At 37.9% G+C, this 21312-nt stretch overlaps 1 protein-coding gene across 10 annotated transcripts in view; it reads left to right on the top strand.

Moving 5' to 3' along the window:
* The window catches only part of PSD3 (pleckstrin and Sec7 domain containing 3), a 427571-nt gene that overhangs the window by 361143 nt on the left and 45116 nt on the right, over window positions 1-21312 (top strand). For all 10 annotated transcript variants that reach the window (XM_074329581.1, XM_019742071.2, XM_019742072.2 and 7 more), the window contains one exon: window positions 7303-7373. In XM_074329581.1, coding sequence (XP_074185682.1) covers window positions 7303-7373 — 71 coding nt within the window. The remainder of the gene's footprint in view (window positions 1-7302; window positions 7374-21312) is intronic.

Here is a 21312-nt window from a genome sequence, read left to right as displayed (position 1 = left end):
ACAGATAAACAGGAGAAAAACAATTTAATACATGCACACAGGAGATCAGAAATGATGCCCTCAGAAATGATGAACCAGCCAACTTTTTATACGTTTTAGACAAAACAATAAATTTGTGAAGAAATGACAGGACGAAAACACTTAGGTTTGGGTGCTCATTAGCCAGGAATCTAAACAAAGATTTGGCTTGCGTAGTAAATTAATAAAGCAGTGACACGGTTTGTTTATGGAAGCTTTTGGCCCTGGATTCCATAGCTGTAGTGATAAGGTGTCTCTCTCAGCCCTACTGGAGCAAGGGGGGACTTCAACAGGGGAGCTTGATTTACTGCATTCAAGGGGACAATAAAAGATCAATGTGCCCTTCTTGCACTGGTTGCTTATCAAGTGACTTGAAATCAAAGTAATCAATATGCCATTGTGGGGTATTTGGAGAAACTTGCCCTGGATCCCAACACCCACAGAGGGAAAGTGGCCAGTGCTAGGTGGAAACAATTGTTGAAGGTTAGGTGGGGTCTTAGATTCCACATCTATAAAGTGCAGTTTATACTAGTGCTCCCGCATAGAGTGGTGGGCTTGCGTTAATACGCATCAAGTCTTGGAGCAGTGCGTAAAACAGTATGTGCTCAGTCAATGTTAGCTGCTGCTGTTACTACTGCTATCATTATTACTGCTATGAGCATTGGGTCACAGAAATGTTGGCTGGGCAGTATGTGAGAGCGCAGGCAGACACGGGGCTGGTGCCTCAGTTCTGAAGTCCATAGCGGTGAGCTGGGATACCGTTGAAGGTACTGGAGTTGAGCGAGATTAAAGAACATGCCTGACTTGCATTCCCCTTCTGTCTCCTATTCTCCTTTCCCTGCCCCCTGCGTCCACCTCACTGAAGTAGCAGGCCTGACCATTACAAAGGATTGTCCCCTGTACGGTTTTTCCTTCCTAATGTACACCTACACGTGTGTCCTCATCTGAATTGCCCTGTACAATAGCTTTGAAATCTTTAGATATGTAGCCTCCTCAGTAGCTTCCTCTGCCTCTCAGAGCTGCAAATACAATTAATAATGGGGACATTCATGTGAAATGGAGACAGTCTATATCAAATTAAAAGGATTGTTTGGCTCCGATAGAACACACGTTTCTAAAGCTAGCCCAGTGCCCAGAGCCCTGCTGTATCGGTGCTCAGTGATATTGCCGTCCTCCCCTTTCCTTCCGTTTCTCTATCTTAATTTATTGTGCACCTCTGTCCATATTTTGGCTTTTTTCTCTCATTGGGGCAATTGTAACAACCTCTTTACTGGTGTTCCTTGTTCTAATTTATCTCATTCTGTCCTCAGCTGCTATCTCCTATATCCTACTTCAGATGAATTATCACTAGAATACAAAATTGTTGAATCCTTTCTATTTTTTTTAAGGGAAGGAAAAAAGCTGTTGACTATTTTTGTCAGTATGATGGCCAATGAATTCTGAAAGTCTTCCATCGAAACTTCCATCATAATAAAACATCTAAAAATGATAAAATATTTTCTAATTAAGGGAAGTAAGCTAACCCTGGGTCTGCTAAAATCCTCAGGGCATCTCTGGGTCTGGGTGCCCAAGGAGGCGTACTGGAGATAACATTACACAGCTTTTAGCACAGAGGGACAAAAAGGTAGAGAATATGAAGGAGACCCCTGTGGACTGGAATGAGAAGTTAGAGTGGCAGAGGTTACAATAGTGGAAATAGTGGAAAGAGACAGTATTCAAAGATATAATGACTACAGGTGTTTGGAAATGATACACGGGAAGCCTGAAGAAAACCAAACTGGATAAATTTAAAGAAAACTATACTTACACATAACATTTAGACTCAAGATAGATATCCCAACAATGACAGGCACCAGAAGATGGTGAAATAATATCTTCATAAGAAAAAGTAGTTGTCAACCTAGAATTTTTAATGAACATTTTTATGTAAACAAAAATAGAAAAAGATTTACGACCAAAAGACCCTGACTAAAGGAACTTTTCAGTATAGCTTACAAGAAGTATCTGAAAATGGCCTCCAAAAATCAATCTTAGGTACAGAAAGCAGTAATATATAAAGGTAATGGTAAACATGAGGGTAAATCAAAACAGACATGGTGGTTTATAGAAAAAAAAATGTTGTCTATTTCAGTAGTATTAAAAAAACTAAAGTAAATAGATGCCATTATCATGTAAGGTTGGAGGCAAATGATTAAAATTAAAATATTCCAGTATTTTGTATTTTCAAGAAGAAAGCAATTGATTATCTTTGGACTTTGAATATGCATATTAAAAACAGCCATAAAATGGAATCTTCTGATCAAGCTCAGTAAACACTCTTTCACAACAGGCACCCAGGTTTGTTAAAGTACACCTACCTACCTGCCAACTTCCTACCACCTTGTCATTAAAGCCTTTCAATAGGATACATTAGGTTTCCAATCAATAATCTCCCTCGCTCCTCCCATCGTGTATTATATAACTACAGTTGCAACTCTTTCCCCAGTTTTATATACTTAATATGTGCTATGAAGTCAGTTTTTTTATTAAAATTTATTGGGGTGACATATAGGTTTCAAGTGTACGATTCTGTAATACATCATCTATATATCACATTCTGTGATCACCACCCAGAGTCAGTTCTCCTTCCATCACCATATATTTGACCCCCTTTACCCTCATCTACCATCCCCCTCCCTCCTTACCCTCTGGTAACCACCTGAAATCAGTTTTAACCCATTCCTCAGTCATCGTTCTGAGGAACAATGGCCCTCATTCACTGATGTCTTACCCATGTGTTTCACACAAGGAGCCTCACAAGGGCACAAAAGCCGTAGAAGCGCTGTGTGCACTTGTATGTGGCTTTAAGATCAGGGCGGTTGAACCTGCCTCTAGTGAGCCTTCCCAGCCTGCTCTAGTGCACAGTGGTCCGATTCTTCTCTGAATACCACTCATTTGTGCCCACACCATCCCATGTATAAAATGGAAGTCATGATAGTACCTTATTTTTAAAATCATGATGTGAGTTAAGTAGGTTAATACATGTAAAAATCATTTAGAGCAGTGCTTTTATACCACACTAAGCTATGCATTGTTGAGCGTTTGCTTCTAAGTTATCTTGTTAGGTGGCTTCATTTAAGTGTTAAACAACTAAATTATAATGGGCCAAAAACAAGATTAAGTTTTATACTTCTGTGAGAGATGGGAAAGTAGAGAATGCAATACAGGGTTAATGCTCACTGACTTATAGCATTAGTCACCCATGGGTGACTTAAGATCACATTTCAGATGGAGAACCTGTTTCTAGTAGGCTGAGTGTGGTAATGACAAAGAGCTGTTAAAAATTTTATGCACATATGCACGGATTCCTAGAGAGCAGATTTCTACCTGAAAAGTAGAAAAATAGATTTGTCCATCTCTGAACTGAAGGAATCTCAGGATGCCACTGAACTGGTTTCAGGGCGTTGGGGAAAGTCTTTAGAATCCAGGACCCATGCGCCTCCTATTGAAAACACAAGAGGTTTTTTCTGAATTCCTTTCCGACACTAGCAAGTACTTCGCCTTGAGTTATGTGAACCGTCCACATTTTAAAATGAAGCAGCTGAAGTCCTGAGAAGTTGAGGGGCTGGTCAGGAGTTACCCAGGTCAGGGATGGTGGATGAGAGGATGGGTGTAAGACAAAGTGCAGAAGCCACCTGGTCTGCTTTCCAGGCAGGCGCCTCCGCCACAGCACGCTGCCCCCCGTTCCACTCCTCAATAGCTTCTGCAGCCTGTGCTTACGTCAACTATGTCAGAATTTGATGTCTATGGAACAATAGCCAATATTTGTTTTTCTATATATACCTAATGATCTGTGATTCTATTTATAGTAGTCACTTTTTTTCTTTATAAAGGAGATGATGGTATACTTTTTGTTCAATTACAGTTGACATTCAATATTATATTAATTTCAGGCGTACAGCATATGTTTAGACATTTATATAATCTACAGTGTGATCCCTTTGATTAGTCTAGTACCCACCTGGCACCATACATAGTTATTACAATATTATCATCTGTATTCCCTATGCTGTACTTTATATCCCTGTGACTATTTGGTAACTCCCAATTTGTCCTTCTTAATCCCTTTACCTTTTCACCCAGCCCCTCCCACCAACACCCCTCCCATCTGGCAACCATCAGTACCTGTCTGTTCTCTGTATCTGTGAGTCTGTTTTTGTTTTGTTTGTTCATTTATTCTGTTCTTTAGATTCCACATGTTTACGTGAGATATGGTATTTGTCTTTCTCTGGTTTATTTCACTTAGCATAATAACCCTCAGCTCCATCCACGTTGTTGCAAATGGTAAGATTTCATTCTTTTTTATGGCCACGTAATACTCCATTGTATATATGGACCACCTCTTCTTTATCCAGTCGTCTACTGATGGGCAGTTTGGTTGCTTTCATATCTTGGCTATTGTAAATAATGCTGCAGTGAACATAGGGATTCATATATCTTTTCGAATTAGTGTTTTGGATATCTGCAAATAAATACCAAGGAGTGGAATTCCCAGGTCATAAAGTAGTTCTATTTTAAATTTTTTGAGGAACCTTCGGACTGTTTTCCATAGCACCTGTACCAATTTTCAATGCCACCAGCAGTGCATGGGAGTTCTCTTTTCTCCACATCTTCGCCAATACTTGCTGTTTGTTGATGGTATACTTTTTTTGATAATTTATTTTTAAGTTCACAGTTTTAAACCTTACATAATGGAAACAGATGGGACAGTTTTTTTTTAATTTCCCCTGGAAACCTGCAGAGCGGATGTTCTGAGTCCTTTTTTGCCAGGTGGCTATCTCAGTATGGTGTTGGCAGGAGCATACACGTCCTGTAGGTAGATAGTCACCCATGTTACAAGTGTAAGGATTCTTGAGTCTTCAGTCAAAGTAAATTTAAAGGATTTAAATCTTAAGAAGAATTCACTTCCAAATTTAATCAGGTGTCTAAGTTAAAGACAGCCTAAAGACACCCAAATAGGTGACAAAGGAATAAGAATAAATAGCCCTCCCTATCTATTTGGATAGACATGTTTAGAAAAATGGCCTTCAGGTAATATTTTCCAGTTACATATTTATTTTATTAAGATTAAGAATAAATAGTAAACTGTTTTACTAATCTGTCCTTTTGCTTTAAGACAATCTGTACAAGTTTATATAAGTCAATAGAGAAATTCTATATACTTTATAGTCCAGGAAAACAGAAAGAAAAGGAATGAGAGGGCGTCTGAAAGAAGATTCATTTGGAGAATTATTATGAGGGTGCCTAATGTCTGCCTTGCTCTGTGCCAAGTTCTATGAGTTCTAAAGATGAAGGTTATCTCACAATCTAATGAAAGAGAAATTTAGACAAAAGAATTATGTTACAGTGCAGCAAGCTCTGCAGCAGAGGTATGACAGGTTGTTGTCACAATAATTAAATAATGATTAAAGTTATAATAAAGTAAGAAGAATTAAAGTTATAATCTGATTGGTGGGTGTGGGGGAGAAATGCCAACAGGAGTCCTTTTATATTCTGAGACTTTTTTCTTATGATTCCTAGCAACGTCGGCGAAGCCATAAAGGCTCCGATACATGAGCCTCTTAAACTTTCTCTTACATTAATATCTATTTCCAGTATGCCTCTTTTGCTTTCCCAGTCTTTAAGTCATCTTTACTAGAGTGCAGGCTGTAGAACCGTGCTCTCTGGGTTCAGATTCCTCCTCCTCCTCTTTCTGGTTACATGACCATGAACAAATGACTTCTCTGTGCTTCAGTTTTGTAAAAAGCAAGAGTACTAGTACCTACCCCTCAGGATTATTGTGTTTTACATGACATGTAAAACATTTTGAGAACACTGTCTGTTATACAGTAAGGCTCAAGAAAATTTTCGTTCTCATGATTACTAGTTTTGGTAGCCACTAAAGCAGGAACATTGAAACACAATCATCGTGTTGATCATTTAGGGTCTCTTTCTTTTTTTTTTAAATTAAAGTTTATTGGGGTGACAATTGTTAGTCAAGTTACATAGATTTCAGGTGTACAATTCTGTATTACATCATCTATAAAGCACATTGTGTGTTCACCACCCAGAGTTAGTTCTCCTTCCATCACCATATATTTGATCCCCTTTACCCTCATCTACCACCTCCCTCCCCCCTTACCCTCTGGTAACCACCAAACTATTGTCTGTGTCTATGAGTTTTTGTTTCTCATTTGTTTGTCTTGTTCTTTTGTTGTTTTTGGTTCATATACCACATATCAGTGAAATCATATAGTTCTCTGCTTTTTTGTCCGACTTATTTCGTTTAGCATTATAATCTCAAGATACATCCATCTTGTCACAAATGGTACTATTTCATATTTTCTTACCACTGAATAGTATTCCATTGTGTATATATACCACAACTTCTTTATCCATTCATCTATCGAAGGACATTTTGGTTGTTTCCATGTCTTGGCACCGTAAATAAAGGTGCAATGAACATTGGAGCACACTTGTCTTTATGTATAAATGTTTTCAGATTTTTTGGGTAGGTACCCAGGAGAGGGATTGTTGGGTCATATGGTAATTCTATTTGTAATTTTTTGAGGAACCTCCACACTGCCTTCCATAGTGGCTGCACCAGTCTGCATTCCCACCAACAGTGTATGAGGGTTCCTTTTTCTCCACAGCCTCTCCAACACTTGTTACTATTTGTCTTGTTGATGATAGCCATTCTGACTTGGGTGAGGTGATATCTCATTGTGGTTTTTATTTGCATTTCTCTGATGATTAGTGATGTTGAGCATTTTTTCATATGTCTATTTGCCATTTGTATGTCCTCTTTGGAGAAATGTCTGTTCAGGTCCTCTGCCCATTTTTCAATTGGGTTGTTTGTTTTTTTTGTTGTTGAGTTGCATGAGTTCCTTGTATATTTTGTATATTAGCCCTTTATCGGAGGCACTGTTTGTAAAAATCTTCTCCCATTCAGTCGGTTGCCTCTTTATTTTGTCGATGGTTTCTTTTGCAGTGCAGAAGCTTTTAAGTTTGATATAGTCCCATTCATTTATTTTAGCTTTTACTTCCCTTGCCTTTGGAGTCAAATTCATGAAATGCTCTTTGAACCCAAGGTCCATAAGTTTAGTACCTATGTTTTCTTCTATGCAGTTTATTGTGTCAGGTCTTATGCTTAAGTCTTTGATCCATTTTGAATTAATTTTGGTACATGGTGACAGATGGCAGTTAGGGTCTCTTTCTAAAATGCTAATTTGTCTAATAAAATTTTTCATGTTTTTTCCTTTCTAGCTCCAAGAGGAAAGCGAGGATGGAAAACTTTTTATGCTGTACTAAAGGGAACAGTCCTTTACTTGCAAAAGGTAAAAATAAATAAATAAAAAGGGGAACCCTCAAAACTTTATGCAATGGTAGACAAGTTACCCCAAAAATATTCACTTTGTATAAAAAAGCTCACATAAAACACTCAAAAGACTGTTTAATTGATGTCTAAATTATTTTTCATATTTGCTTTGTTTCTGGTGAAATAATCATTTTAGGTATTGTACATGTGTATTCTATGTATAATATTTGATATACTGGGGTGCCAAAAAAATGTACACATTTTAAGAGATGTCATCTATGTATTACTTTTCGAAGTTGAATTGGATTATAGTAGCAATATGTAGTACCACGTTCACTCAAAAGGTGGCATTAATCAAATGAGTGCTAGTGTCATTTATTGTATTACAATTTTAATACAGGTTTTTTCCTTTCTTAAAATATATGTACCTTTTTTGGCACCCTCTGTATATAAAAGATTATATATATCAGTGTGTGTGTGTGTGTGTGTGTGTGTTTGAGTTTGATCAGAGGGACTAGATGAGCTGTATTCTATGTTGAATTAGAAATTTTGAATCTAAGTTAGTAAGTTAGACTTCATAAGGTCTGTGCAGGTACAGACCTGTGGCAGCACTTGTTTCAATGTATATTTGTACTGCAAATTTGTTATATCTTTTGTTTGTTGTTATTGAACACTAGATCTTTATTTAGTTATTTATCTTCATTTACATCCTACCTAAATCTAGAAACACAGCATACCAAAACTTAAAAGACACAGCAAAAACAGTACTAGGAGGGATGTTTATAGAGATAAACACATACAATAAAAAAAAGAAAATATCAACCTAACTTTATACCTCAAAGAACTAGAAAAAGAACAAACAAACAAAGCCCCAAGTTAGTATAAGGAAGGAAACATTAGGATTAGAGCAGAAATAAATGAAGTAGAGACCATGAAAACAATAGGAAAACAATCAGTGAAACTAAGAATTGTTTTTTTGAAAAGATCAATTAAATTGACAAGCCTTTAGTTATACTACTAAGGAAAAAAAAAAAGAAGACTCAAATCATACATGAAGGAAGAGATGTTACAACTGATGGCACAGAAATGAAAAGTATTATAAGAATCAACTTCGCCAACAAATTAGACAACCTAGGAGAAATGGATAAATTCCTAAAAACATGCAATCTGCCAAAACTGAATCATGAATAAATAGAAAAACCAAAGCAGATCTATAACTAGTAAGGAGATTGAGTCAGTAATCACCAGTTCACCGGTAAATTCTACCAAACTTTTAAATAAGAATTGATGCTAATCCTCCTCAAATTTTTCCAAAAAATTGAAAGAGGGCAACTCCTAAACTTATTTTATGAGCCAGCGTTATCCTGATACCAAAACCAGAAAGAAAAAAAGCACTGTAAGAGAAGAAAACTACATCTCTGAAAAATTCACCTCTGATGAATATAGATGCAAAAACCTCAACAAAATATTAGCAAACCAAATTCAACATCATATTAAAAGCATGCACCATGACCAAATGAGGTTTATTTCTGGAAAGCAAGTATAGTTCAACAAATGGAAATCAATTAATGTGATAAACTACATTAACAGAACAAAGGTTATAAATCACATGATCATCTCCATAGATACAGAAAAAGCATTTAATAGAAAGTCAACACGCTTTCATGATAAAAACTTTCAATGAATTAGGAATAAAAGGAAATTGTCTCACTGTAATAGAGGCCATATATATGAAAAACCCACAGCTCACAGAAGACATTTGTTTTGATTGGGTAGTTTATTCCATTTACATTTAAAGTAATTATTGATAGAAAAGGATTTACTATTAGCGTTTTGTAAATTGTTTCCTCTTTTGTAGCTTTTGTTTACCCTCTTCCTTTGTTGCTGTCTTCCTTTGTGTTTGTTGATATTTTGTAGAAACATGTTTTGATTGCTTTCTCATTTTCTTTTGTGTATATCTTCTATACTGGTTTACTTTGTGGTTACCGTAAGGCTTACATAAAACATAGTTCTAACAGTCTATTTTAAGCTGATACCAACTTAATTTCAATCACACACAGAAACTACACTTTTACTTCTCACACACACAGAGTTTATGATATGGATGTCAGAATTTACTTCTTTTTATATTGTATATCCATCAACAAATGTTGGTGTTTATAGTTATTCTTAGTACTTTTCTCTTTTAACATTTATGCTATGGTTAAAAGTGATTTGTACAGTATTCATTATTCTGTATTTGTCTACAGTGTTTCCCCGAAAACAAGACCTAGCTGGACAATCAGCTGTAATGTGTCTTTTGGAGCAAAAATTAATATAAGGCCCGGTATTATATTATATTATATTATATTATATTATATTATATTATATTATATTATATTATATTATACTATACTATACTATACTATATTATATTACATAAGACCTGGTCTTACATTATAGTAAAATAAGACCGGGTCTTATGTTAATTTTTGCTCTAAAAGACACACTAGAGCTGATTGTCTGGTCAGGTCTTATTTTCAGGGAAACACAGTATATGTTTACCTTTACCACAGAGATTTATATGTCATATACTATCATGTTGCAGTTTCAGTTCCTTTCATTTCAGATTCTTGTTTTCATTACACTTCTTGTAAGGCAAGTCTAGGACTGACGAACTCTGTCAGTTATTGCTTGTCTGGGAAAGTCTTTATTTCTCCTTCCTTTTTAAAGGACTATTTGCTTGGTATACTATTCTTGGTTTACAGGGTTTTTTTGTTTTGTTTTGGGTTGGGTTTTTTCCCCCAGAATTTTGAATATGTCATCCCACTCTGTCCGGACCCACAAGGTTTCTGCTGAGAAAGCCTATAATAGTCTTAAGGGAGTGCCTTGTGTATAACAAATCACTCTTCCTCTGCTGCTCTCAGAAATTCTCTCTTTTTTTACTTTTGACAATTTTATTATACCATGTCTAGGTGTGGATCTCTTTATCTTGATTTGAGATGCTTGGGCTTCTTGGATCTGATGTCTGTGTCCTTCCCCAGATTTGGGAAGTTTAGGGTTTTACAACAACAAGCCACCAGCTCTGCCTTGTTTGGAGCCGCAGCTAGGCATCCAGAGTATATCAGCTCCCTGTCAGTGCCCATGTTAGGCAAGGCAGACACCGTTTCCCTTGGGCAGCCCTCTGATGAGCCAGAATGCCAGACGAACACTCCACTCCTCCTTCTCCCTCCCAAGAGAGAAGCCTTTCTCCCAGTCTTTGCTCTTCTTACCGATTTCAATGCAGCTCTTCCTGGATTCTTGCTTGCCTGAAATGCTGCGTTGTCTTACCTGCAATCTGGCATTCTCATAAAGGTATTTTGAGTCACATATCATTGTTAAGTTGGCGTTTCTATGGGGGAACAAAATCTGAGACTTCCTGTTCTTACTGACGTCACTCCTGGGAAAAGAGTTTTAAATCTACTTGGACTCTGATGTAGCTTTGACATCCTTTCTTTTTATTCTACTTACTACCATAAACATTTTTAAATGAAAAATTTTGTAGCAGCATGTTTTTTGGTCAGTCTGGTATCTGATGACTGCAATGCTAAGTCATATGGTTTTCTTTTTTGCTCTTTTCTTAATAGGGTACAGAAGCATTCACTTTAATTGCTTATAATATTTTCCGTTCACTAGGTTTACCATAATTTATTCCTTTTCTATTTTCAGACATCCCCTCTTTTAAGTTCAGTTATAAGTATATCTATATGATTTAATATAAATATATAATATATAAATGTATATTTAATATATAATATAACTTTATTTAATATATATGTAATATATAAATTATACATATTATTTAATATAAATATATATGTATAAAATATTCCTTACCTAAGGAAAAAATATCTCAAAAGGATTTGTGTTAGATATGGTCCCTCCCAGTCTAGTCATCTGGAAAAAGTTCCAATAGAGAAATAAAACAAAAGAGAATTGTACACACAGGGATTGCCATCTGACTTAATACTGTACATGTTACGTCAAAGGGAAGGCCTCCCAGAGAAGCACAAGTGTGGAAGAAGTACGTAAGGACACCTATGTAAGGACACATATATAAAGTGTGTGCACTTATCTCTTTATTTCCTAAAGGTATACTACTGGTAGTGTCATGAGTCGTAAGAACAGGGTAGGAACTGTTTACAATTATAGGCATACCCTGGAGATATTGTGGCTTTAGTTCTAGACCACTGCAAGAAAGCAAATACTATAATAAAGCAAGTCACACAAAAGTTTTGGTTTCTCAGTGCATATAAAAGTTGTGTTTACACTGTACTGTAGTCTATTAAGTGTGAAATGGCATTGCCTCTAAAAAAAAAAAGAAAAATAAAGAACGAAACAATGTACACACCTTAATTAAAAAATACTTTATTGCTAAAAAACGCTACCCAGCATCTGAGCCTTCAGCACATTGTAATCTTTTTGCTGGTGCAGGGTCGTGCCCTATAGTAACATCAAAGATCACTGGTCACAGATCACCATAAAAAAATACAATAATGAAAAGGTTTGAAATATTGTGAGAATTATCAAAATGTGACAGAGACAGGAAGTGAGCATATGCTGTTGAAAAATCACACCAATAGACTTGCTAATCTACTCAGGGTTGCCACAAACCATCAATTGGTAAAAAACACAATATCTGGGAAGCACACTAAAGCAAAGCTCAATAAAATAAGGTATGTCTGTATTAAGTCATACTTCTAAATTACTTCTGGAAGGTTGAACCTTCATGCCCAATCGCAGTTTATAACAAACAATATCCGTCTCACCACAGCCTGACCTCACCACACTCATTATGGATATTTGGATAGTGAAAGAAGAAGATCTCATTCATTTTCTAGCTCTTTGTTTTCAGTGCACAAACACGTGTCCTTACGTACTTCTTCCACACTTGCGTTTCTCTGGGAAGCCTTCCCTTTGATGTAACATCTACAGTATTAAATCAGATGGCAACCCCTGTGTGTACAATTCTCTTTCTTTCTATTTCTCTATTGGAACTTTTTCCAGATGACTAAACTCGGAGGGGCCATATCTAACACAAATCCTTTTGAGATTTTGTTTCCTTTAGGAATAGCTTACGTAAGGAATATTAGAGCATGGGATACTTCACCTTGGACAAGAGCTCTCTTTGTGGGGAAATAACCTTTGCAGAGAGAGGTATGGAGTTAGTTGAAACCCACAGATTACCAAAAATGAAAATAAAAAAAGTCTTGTGGCATCTTTCTAAAATGTACACATTACTTGGAGGGATAAAACAATGGGAGAAACAGAGATAGTTGTTGATATTATATCCATCCTTTTAGGTGTCCAGATATCTTGTATTACCTTTATTTCCCTATAGAGTCAACACAGCTTCTAATTTATAAGTCAACAGCTTTGGCCTCTGCTAAAGCAGCATGTGTGTACATGCTGGGTCCACATTGGTCCTTTCAGCTAGCTTTGTCTCTGCAGGGAACAACCCTTTGAAATTAAATTTAACATATCACAGCTGTTTCTCCAGCATAAACCCTATTCTCTTGGCTAACTTTTTCATTTTCTCTAAAATCTCTATAAGGGGTATGGCTGTCTTTGGCAAAACCATTTCACTGAATACCTAGCCACAGGATTTCCACCCACTCCATCCCAGAGTGAGCCTGGGAAGAGAGAAAAATACTCCTTTATTCAACATTCGACAGAAGTGATACAAAGAGAGATGCTGTTTCCACGTTGCCAGCTTTTCCTATCTCATTGTCCTCTCTCTCAGGTGAATGAATCAGATTGAGTTGGGCTCATCCAGATACAGAAGAGACAGGACTAAATATGGACAAGAGAATAACTTTGTAGCTTCAGCGTCAGTTTGACTGACAGCCCCAAAATTAGATTGCGTCTCCATAGTTGTGGTACCTCTGGAGTGTGGCAAATGTGCATTTCGGGAAAGTTGGATGAAATTCCTTTTATAAAGTAAAATATGAGGCACAAAGGAAATGATACATTTGTGTAGGAGGGTGCAGAGTAGCGCTATGACCTAGCCATCAGGTTGCTGTTTCATTTGACTCAGTAAGAATCAGGCCTTGCTGCAAAATATCTTCTTAGGACGAAAGTAAGCCTGAAAAGGGCCAGCCACGTTTTCTATCCAGTCTCTATTGTTATTGTTGTTAATGTCCTTTCAAAAAAAAATGAGAGATAGAAAAAAATGTGACAAGTGCTTGAAATCCCATCATAGTAATCAACCAGTATGTGTTCCCAGGACCTTCGCACAAATCCTAGAAACTAGCTCATCAGTCAGTGGAAGCTTCATCATATCAGACCAGGTTCTCGTATGGACATATCTACTCTGTTTTGTTTTGTTTTAATGAGTGTCTTCCTGATTTGTAAAATTATGAAAAGCAAAAAGGCAGATAGGCAATACAAAGACGAAAATGTATACACCTGAAAATGCCAAGCACTTGTGAAGTTCACAGGGTGCTGTCTACTGCTGAACAGACCTGTGCTGCAAAGGCACCTTTGAGATACTGAGCTGCTCACCAGAAACAGTCCTCGGTACTGAGACTGCCTCTTTGAATTACCCCTGAGTTACAGAGTGTGTAGGAGGCTCAGTGCTGGTGCAGGGTGTGTCCTACAAAGGGCTTCTAATGTCCCATTGCTGGTAATTCTTAACCTGGCTGGAGTCCTCATCAGCCAGCACGTGATGGCAGAGGCTACACACCAACTTACATGATGCCGTGTAAGATAATACTGCAGGGTGGTTTGGGATTCGGACAGTTTGGGGTTTATATACTGACACCACCATTGAGAGTTCATCACATGTCAGTTACTAAGCTAAATGCTGGGCTTCCAAAGATGACTAAGACACAATCTCTGCCTACATAGAGCTCACAAAACAAGAGGAGAAACGGGTAAATTAAACATTCACCAAACAATGGGATAAATCAGTACAGGGATGAAAAGCCTTACTGAATAGGGCCCCCTAATCATGCTTGCAAAGGTCAGAGAATGCCTCCCTGAGGAATGAACGCATCTTGAACTGAGCAGGAGTTTGCCAGGCCGGCAAGGTGATAAAAAGCATTTAACCAAAGAGGGGAGAAATAATAGATTTGAGAGAGTATGGCATGTTCAAAGAAAAGCAAAACAGCTTTTTCCATTTGGATTTTAGGATGAATGGGAGGTGGCAAGTGGTAGAAACATGATGAAAAGTTGTTTCAAGTAACTATAGTGTGTCATGAAAATAAAAAAAATGGTGTCACAGTCATAAACTGTCCACTTTAGAAAAGAAACAGTTTCCTTCCCTGAGGGAATTTCAGCCTCTTGAGTGTGAGTTGTGTGCTGCTCTCCCGGACACCTAGGCGTTCTGGGGACTTAGACCACATGGGAACCCCTGCCAGGCAGCCCCTCACCAGGCCTGATGGACGAGGCATGTGCCCTAGTACTGGCACTTTGCCCTTCCTTCTGTGCCCTCAGAATGCCATTATTAGCATTCCTGAGATTCAAGTATAGCGGAGGAAAAAGGAGTCATCCCATCTCCTCCTTCCCACCTTTAGCCAATTCTCTGTTATTTGGGTGAGGGGTAATGAGGAAGGGACCACTTTTCCCCTAGCCCAAGACTAGCGTAATTCAGTTTAGCAAAGACTTACTTAGTCAGCATACTATGGGCGGGGGCTATGCCAGATGTGGGGGTACAAAGGTTGTAGGATCTAACGCCTGTTCTTAAGGGTCTCGCTAACACGCTTAAGTTCTGCCGTCATTCCAACCTTTTCATGACTTCCAGATTGACACTTAAAATTGACTCAAGCATCAATTCTCAGCTGAACCTTGACTAACAAACTACTGTTCTTATATTATACAGAGGGCCATAATAGGAAGCAAATCAATAATGAATGCATCTATTACATTAGGACTCTGCCAGTTTTTCAAAATATGTACACTGGAGATATGGTTGTGCACAAGCGAAAGTTCCTAAGGGAACTTACGCACCATCTGAAGAGATCAACAAATAAACAGCATTTCCATGCAGTTTGAAATGTGCTGCGAAGAGGGCAGGGTGCTATGGAAAAACATTTGGAAGGACACAGAATTGAACCTCAGGAAGAGAAGGAAGATTGTGGAAGAATTTGCGAAGAAAATGATATTTAACCTGCACTTAAAAGACACATCGAAGTTACATAGAGGATTCAGAGAAATCTGTGTGGAGACCTAGATGTGAGAGTGACCTCAGATCATCCAGGGAGCTGCAGGTTGAGTGCAGTGTGAAGATGTCCCAGGCAGATTATGACGAGCGTAGAAAGCCACGTTTAGAAGTTGAGATTTTATCTTGGAGCAATGTGGAGGGTTTTAAATGGGGTGTGACAAAATCAGGTTTATATTTTAGATCAGTCTGGCGATAGAAGGGGAAAATAGTTTGGAGGCAAATGCAATCAGAGACATAGAGACCAGACAGCTTAAACGATGGTAGGGGTAGCCGAAGGGAGCCCATAGCCTAACTAGAGTTCAGTTTTGCGGTGTTGAATTCGAGGTGTCTGTGGAATAGTAAATGGATCTGTGCATCAAGCAATTATGAATACTCAGATCTGGAGCTGAGGAAGAAGCCTGGAAATACAGATCTGGAGAGTCATTTAAAAATAGTTGGGAATTTCAGCCATGGGAATAGATGATGTCACTCAGGGTTTGTAGAGTGAGGAGATAGTGGAGTGAGGATAGACCAGTGGAACAGACACTTCCTACGTTCCCAAAGAGGAATAGACAGTGAAGGAGAGCCTGAACCGTGACCAGAGCCAGAAGCAAAACAGAGAAGGGGAGAGAGGAAGGGTCAGCCAGACAGATACTACAGATGTCCAGTAATGGTACAGTGTTGCATGTTGTAAAAAGCTTTCGTAAGATAGGGATTGGAAAGTGCCATTTGAATTCAGCAACAAGGAAATTATTGATGAAACAGTTTCAGTGGAGCGCTGGCCGTGGAAGCTAGATGGGAATGAGAGTTAAAGACATAGGAGCGGAGAGTATAAAGACAACTATTTTCAAGGAACTTGATTTGTAGTTTCCACTTGGCTCTTCCCTCCACTCCCCCTTTTCTGCTACCCGCCACCCCGTGACTTTTGCAAATAACAGATCCCCGGGGTCTAGCTCATTTCTCCTGAATCTCTTTTCTTTCCTGTTATTGATTTCTCTCTAAAGTGAAATAAGTCCTTTTCTTTCTTCCTTTCCCCTGGACAGTTTCTGACATATCCAAGCTCTTGTTTTGCTTCTCCAGGTTACACACACTCTTCCTCATGACCTCATTTTCCTTTCTGGTCCCCTCGCTTAATGTTATTTAGTCACATTTGCCTCTGACTTTCAAGCAAGCAATAAATCCACAGGATATTGTAATAGTAATGTCAGAACCATCAACAAAATGTCATCTTGGAAGCTGTGTGAGAAATAACATGGTGTCAACCCCCTAAACAAGCTTGGGTTTGCTGTGTAGATGAGAAGACCAGTCTTATGCAGTGAATGGCTAGTCACAGGATAGAAACCACGTGTATTGGTAAGTACTGGAAAAACATAGGGTGAATGGAATAAAGTTGGATGAATAACTGATTCCAGTTTCTAGAACTCTCTTAGGTAGAGCACAATGGGGCATTTATGGTACAGTGGTTTTGTCTGTCTTCCAGCTAAGTAAGAATGCATCCCTATCCTTATTTGGTTCTAGTACTTGCAGTCCCCTGAGCCCAGGTGCATGCCAAACAATGTAAATTGATAATTATTATTACTGGCATATAAAGTGTTCGTGGCAGAGAAGTCTAATATTTTAATGTAACACAGTCCATCTGTGCTTTAAAATTTTGAAATTGCTGTGAATTGATGATAAGATTATTTCGTTCCTGTTGGTGCTGATGATCCATCATTGTTGACATTGAGTAGTGACTTCATATCCATTTGTTAGCTGAGAGTGAGTCATCTGTTGGCCAATGCTTAGACAACACTTTGCTAACACGTAGCTTCAAAAGTCCTCTATCCATTTCTGTCATGAGCTTTGGGTCTGACCATGGCTCGTATTTCCCTTTCTCTTAAAGTTTTTTATTGTAAATTCTATGATGGTATTCTTGTTACAGGTTTGGTTGTGACAAAACTGAGCTCTGCTACCCTAAGATGAATTGTCAGGTGACTGATGGAATGGGTGTAGGTGGCTGGTTAGTGCGTGCTAGTGAGTTACTTGATTATTGTATTATTCTCCAGACCAGGCTCTTGAATATTTTAATGTCTTTTATCTCTAGGATCTAGAAAACAACTATTCAAACCTGAATATATTTGCCTTTGTTAGTCTTTTGAAAGTGAAAAATCAGCCTATTATCTAAAAATTTAGTTTGTTTTGACAGTATTCTGGGAACTCTCTGTCCTTGATGCAAAATCTTCTCTTCATTTCTTGGATTACTTGGAAGAGAGATTTGTTCCAACTGCCTATTAAGGTTTTCAAGAGTCTAATTGGAAAAGGAGGTTTTTGGTTTTTGTTTTGGTTTTGGTTTTTGCAGTGTTTGAAGTGTAGGTTGCATCCAGAGTGAGCCTGAGCCAGGCAGAAGAAAGATACTGGAGATTCAGGGTCTCCCAGTCTGTGATGGTGGCGGCCAGGCTGAGGCTGACATGCCAGATAACCGTAGTGCCAGCGGCCAGCTGATCACTGCCTGGTCCTGAGGGCAAAAAACACTTCACTGTATGCTCAGGGCATTTTGATTTCCTTTGGTGAAACGGCGGGCTCTGTGCCCTCTCGCACTTTGTAAAAGCCGTATAGACCCTCTCTCATTCTCTACAATGGAAAATGCACGAAAGAAAAAGTTAATTAGGCTTTGAAGCCATTCCTCTTAGGAAAATAATGATCATATATATGTTTTCATTAGTCATAATTAGATCAAAGACCCAGTGCAGTAGAGAAGAGTGACCATTATATAAGAGATATTTAGACATAATCATAATTCTGAAAAACTATAACATCGTGAAAAGACATTGCTTCTGGAGGCACAGCTTGTCTCTGGTTTAAGATATATAGGCTGTGCTCTAAAGATTTCTGTTTAAAAGCACAATTCCAATTCAAAGGCCTAGCAAACAGAAACTGGTTTGTTCCTAATGCATATTTTTGTCCCCACATGAAGAAATGATACAGTGCCTTGTGACTTCTTCCAAGTTATTCGCGTGTGAGATAGGTCCAGAGCTCAACTTCTGTCCTGTTGGCCATGCAGGTCCCTGGGCAGTGCTTTTCTCCCCTCTTGGTCTCTTTCCATTTCTTCCCACTTCCCTTCCTTTCAGTAACTGTTATAACCACAACAATTATATGAAAGTTCTAGGTGGAAACATATGAATTAGACGCTAACTGGGTCTCACAGGGCTCTGAACTGAGTGTTGGGAGGGGTCACAGACAGTGACAAGTGCAGCCTTTAACAGAATTTTAGTGAAGCCAGAACTAAGAGGAAAGCAGAATATAGCCTCCCACCAATAAAAACTCTGATCATTGTATTAGTTAGAAGAATGGAAGGGCACTGGTATTTTTTTCCTATTCAGAAACTCTAAACTGAAGTTTAAAGACTTAAGTTTCATCAGTTATTGAGTCAAGGAACGCTGTAGTCTTTTTGAAGGCTGCCGATGGTTATCTGCTCTAACTCTCTTCCAGTTCAGCTGTGTAATCATTAAAAAGATAGATCCTAACTCCGTGGGTCACATACCAGATTTATCCTAGAAACTTTCCTGTGCCTCACTGAAATCTGAGGCCTTACTGAGAAAGCATTTCACGTTCTTCAAGTCCTACGATGTCTTTAAGTGCTACCTCTCTATGTGAATTAAGGAGGGTTGCGATGCAAAGTGTTTCAGTGCTAACGAAAGCCCTCCTACTGATACTCCCACATCCTTGTAACCTGGCAGAACAGCACCACATACATGTTAATTACGCAAACTGGTATGAACATTTCGAATCCTTTGCCTTTAACTTGCTTCTTCTCTCTTAATTTTCCTTAGTACGGTAATATGGGACATCAAATATATGATTAGTTAAGTGGTAGACTCAAATATGCCTTCATTTGATTTGCTATTATTCCTCACTTCCAGATTTGTGGAAATGTAGCACTTTCTGTGGTTCCCTAGTAAAAGAAAAAAGAAGCTGAGTGATTTCTAGAAAAATATCTAACCAGAAATGCTTAGACATTTTTTAAAAGATAGTTGTCAAATTATGAAAAAATACTTTAATGCCTTTTAAAAAAAAATTAGGAGTTAACAGACAGTTTAGTATCCAGTTAACTTTAATTACTGGCATTTTTATTAATATCCTCATCGCTTCAAACAAGAATGTGTTCTCAGTTCCCCTGCCCATAGTCTCTCAGTGGAAATCAAGACCATTTCAACTTTATTTTAAATTGTTTTAGTTAAGTATACCAATTTGACCTATTTAATAAGACATGAAGTAACTACTTTGAAAACTAGAATATGAGCATGTTTTTAATGAATTTCTATTGAGATTTGGTCACTTTCCAAATCGGACTTTATAGTCTCCTGAGTACAAATTTTCAGACTGATGCCAATTATTTGTACATATATAGGTGACTTTTGTGTTAGTGTGTTGATTCAATTCCACAAGAGGTTTACTTAAGCTTTTTAGGGGAAAAGTGTTTCATTTCATGCTTTAAAAGAATTGAAAATAAATACATTGTGAAATGGCATTCTTGGTGCTTATTAGGGTGATGGAGTGCCCTACTGACTCATACCAGATAAGAAGATGTACGAGATTGCAAGTGAACACAGAGGAGAGTAACATGCTTTTAGGCATCATTTTCACCCCTCATTTGTTTGAGAAAATGGATGGTAATTAGATGTCATGGAGCATTTTCTTTTCTTAAAGAAAAATTTTTGATTGAATTTATCTTGTTCTCTATTTCACATTTACTTTGCACAGTAAAGAGTCTTAGATTGGAAATTATTTGATTGCAATAATTTATCCCTGTCCCTTATTCCTTCCCAATTTCATCATTCAAATACTATCTTTTACTTTAAGTAGTGAAAATAAAGATGTCAGAATGGACTTTGTAGGACAGTCATTTCTTTTTATCCATTGTCAACTCTAATGTTTCCAGTCTACCCTGGGTTTTGCTCATTTTTTGTGGACTTGAGTTTCATTTTCTAGTGGGAATTCAGAATTCCAAACACATTTTTTTTGTAGTTTGCCTTTGTGTGTGTGTGTGGTAAAATTATCTTACTATAAACTTGAAAAGGGGAACCTTGTTAAACTTAAAATTCCTAGGCTTTGGTTTCATCCTAATTAAACAGGTCCTGTTTACCATTTCCGTCCTCTGCAGTATTTTCCTTCCAATTTAAGACAAACTGACAATGTAGTTGCCTTAGAATCAAAAGCAATGCTACAGTTCTCCCAAGTTGACAATTGCTGTTAGCTCTTATTTAAGGCTATAATAAATGTTTCATTTTAAAAGTCTTCGCACATTTGGAGCAGTCTGAGAGTGTCATCCTTTAAGCTTGGTTTTAAATAATATTAGCAGAGAGAATATGCTCCAAGTGTGACGGTCTAAGTCATCCAGTATTAATACCTATCAACTGGTCTTGTGTTTCTTCTTCACCTATAGCAGCTTGTTAGCCATCATGATACATGTAGGAGTTTAACTGGTAAGAGTAGTTGTAATCATCCCAAGGGGTACTTATGGAATGAGAAAGGATGAAGGACAGTGGCAGAACTAATATCTGAAGGACAGGCTAAAGAGGAGCTAGCAGGGAGATACGAGAGAACCCAGGAGAGTACTGTAACAAGAAGCCAAGGAAGAATTTCAAGAATATTGTTGACTTCCTTGGATGCTGTAAGATGCGAACTGAAAAAAATCGATTGAATTTTGCAATTAGGGGGTCACTGCTGACCTTTGGCAGAACAGTTTCAATGAAGTGTGTACATGGACTCCAAGTCTCAGTGGATGAAAGATTAAGCTGGAAATTAATATATGAAAACA

This window comes from Rhinolophus sinicus, linkage group LG04, assembly GCF_036562045.2.
Source record: "Rhinolophus sinicus isolate RSC01 linkage group LG04, ASM3656204v1, whole genome shotgun sequence".
Classification (NCBI taxonomy): Eukaryota; Metazoa; Chordata; class Mammalia; order Chiroptera; family Rhinolophidae; genus Rhinolophus; species Rhinolophus sinicus.
Note: the sequence above shows the minus strand (reverse complement) of the source record. Positions and strands in the feature narration are given on the sequence as shown.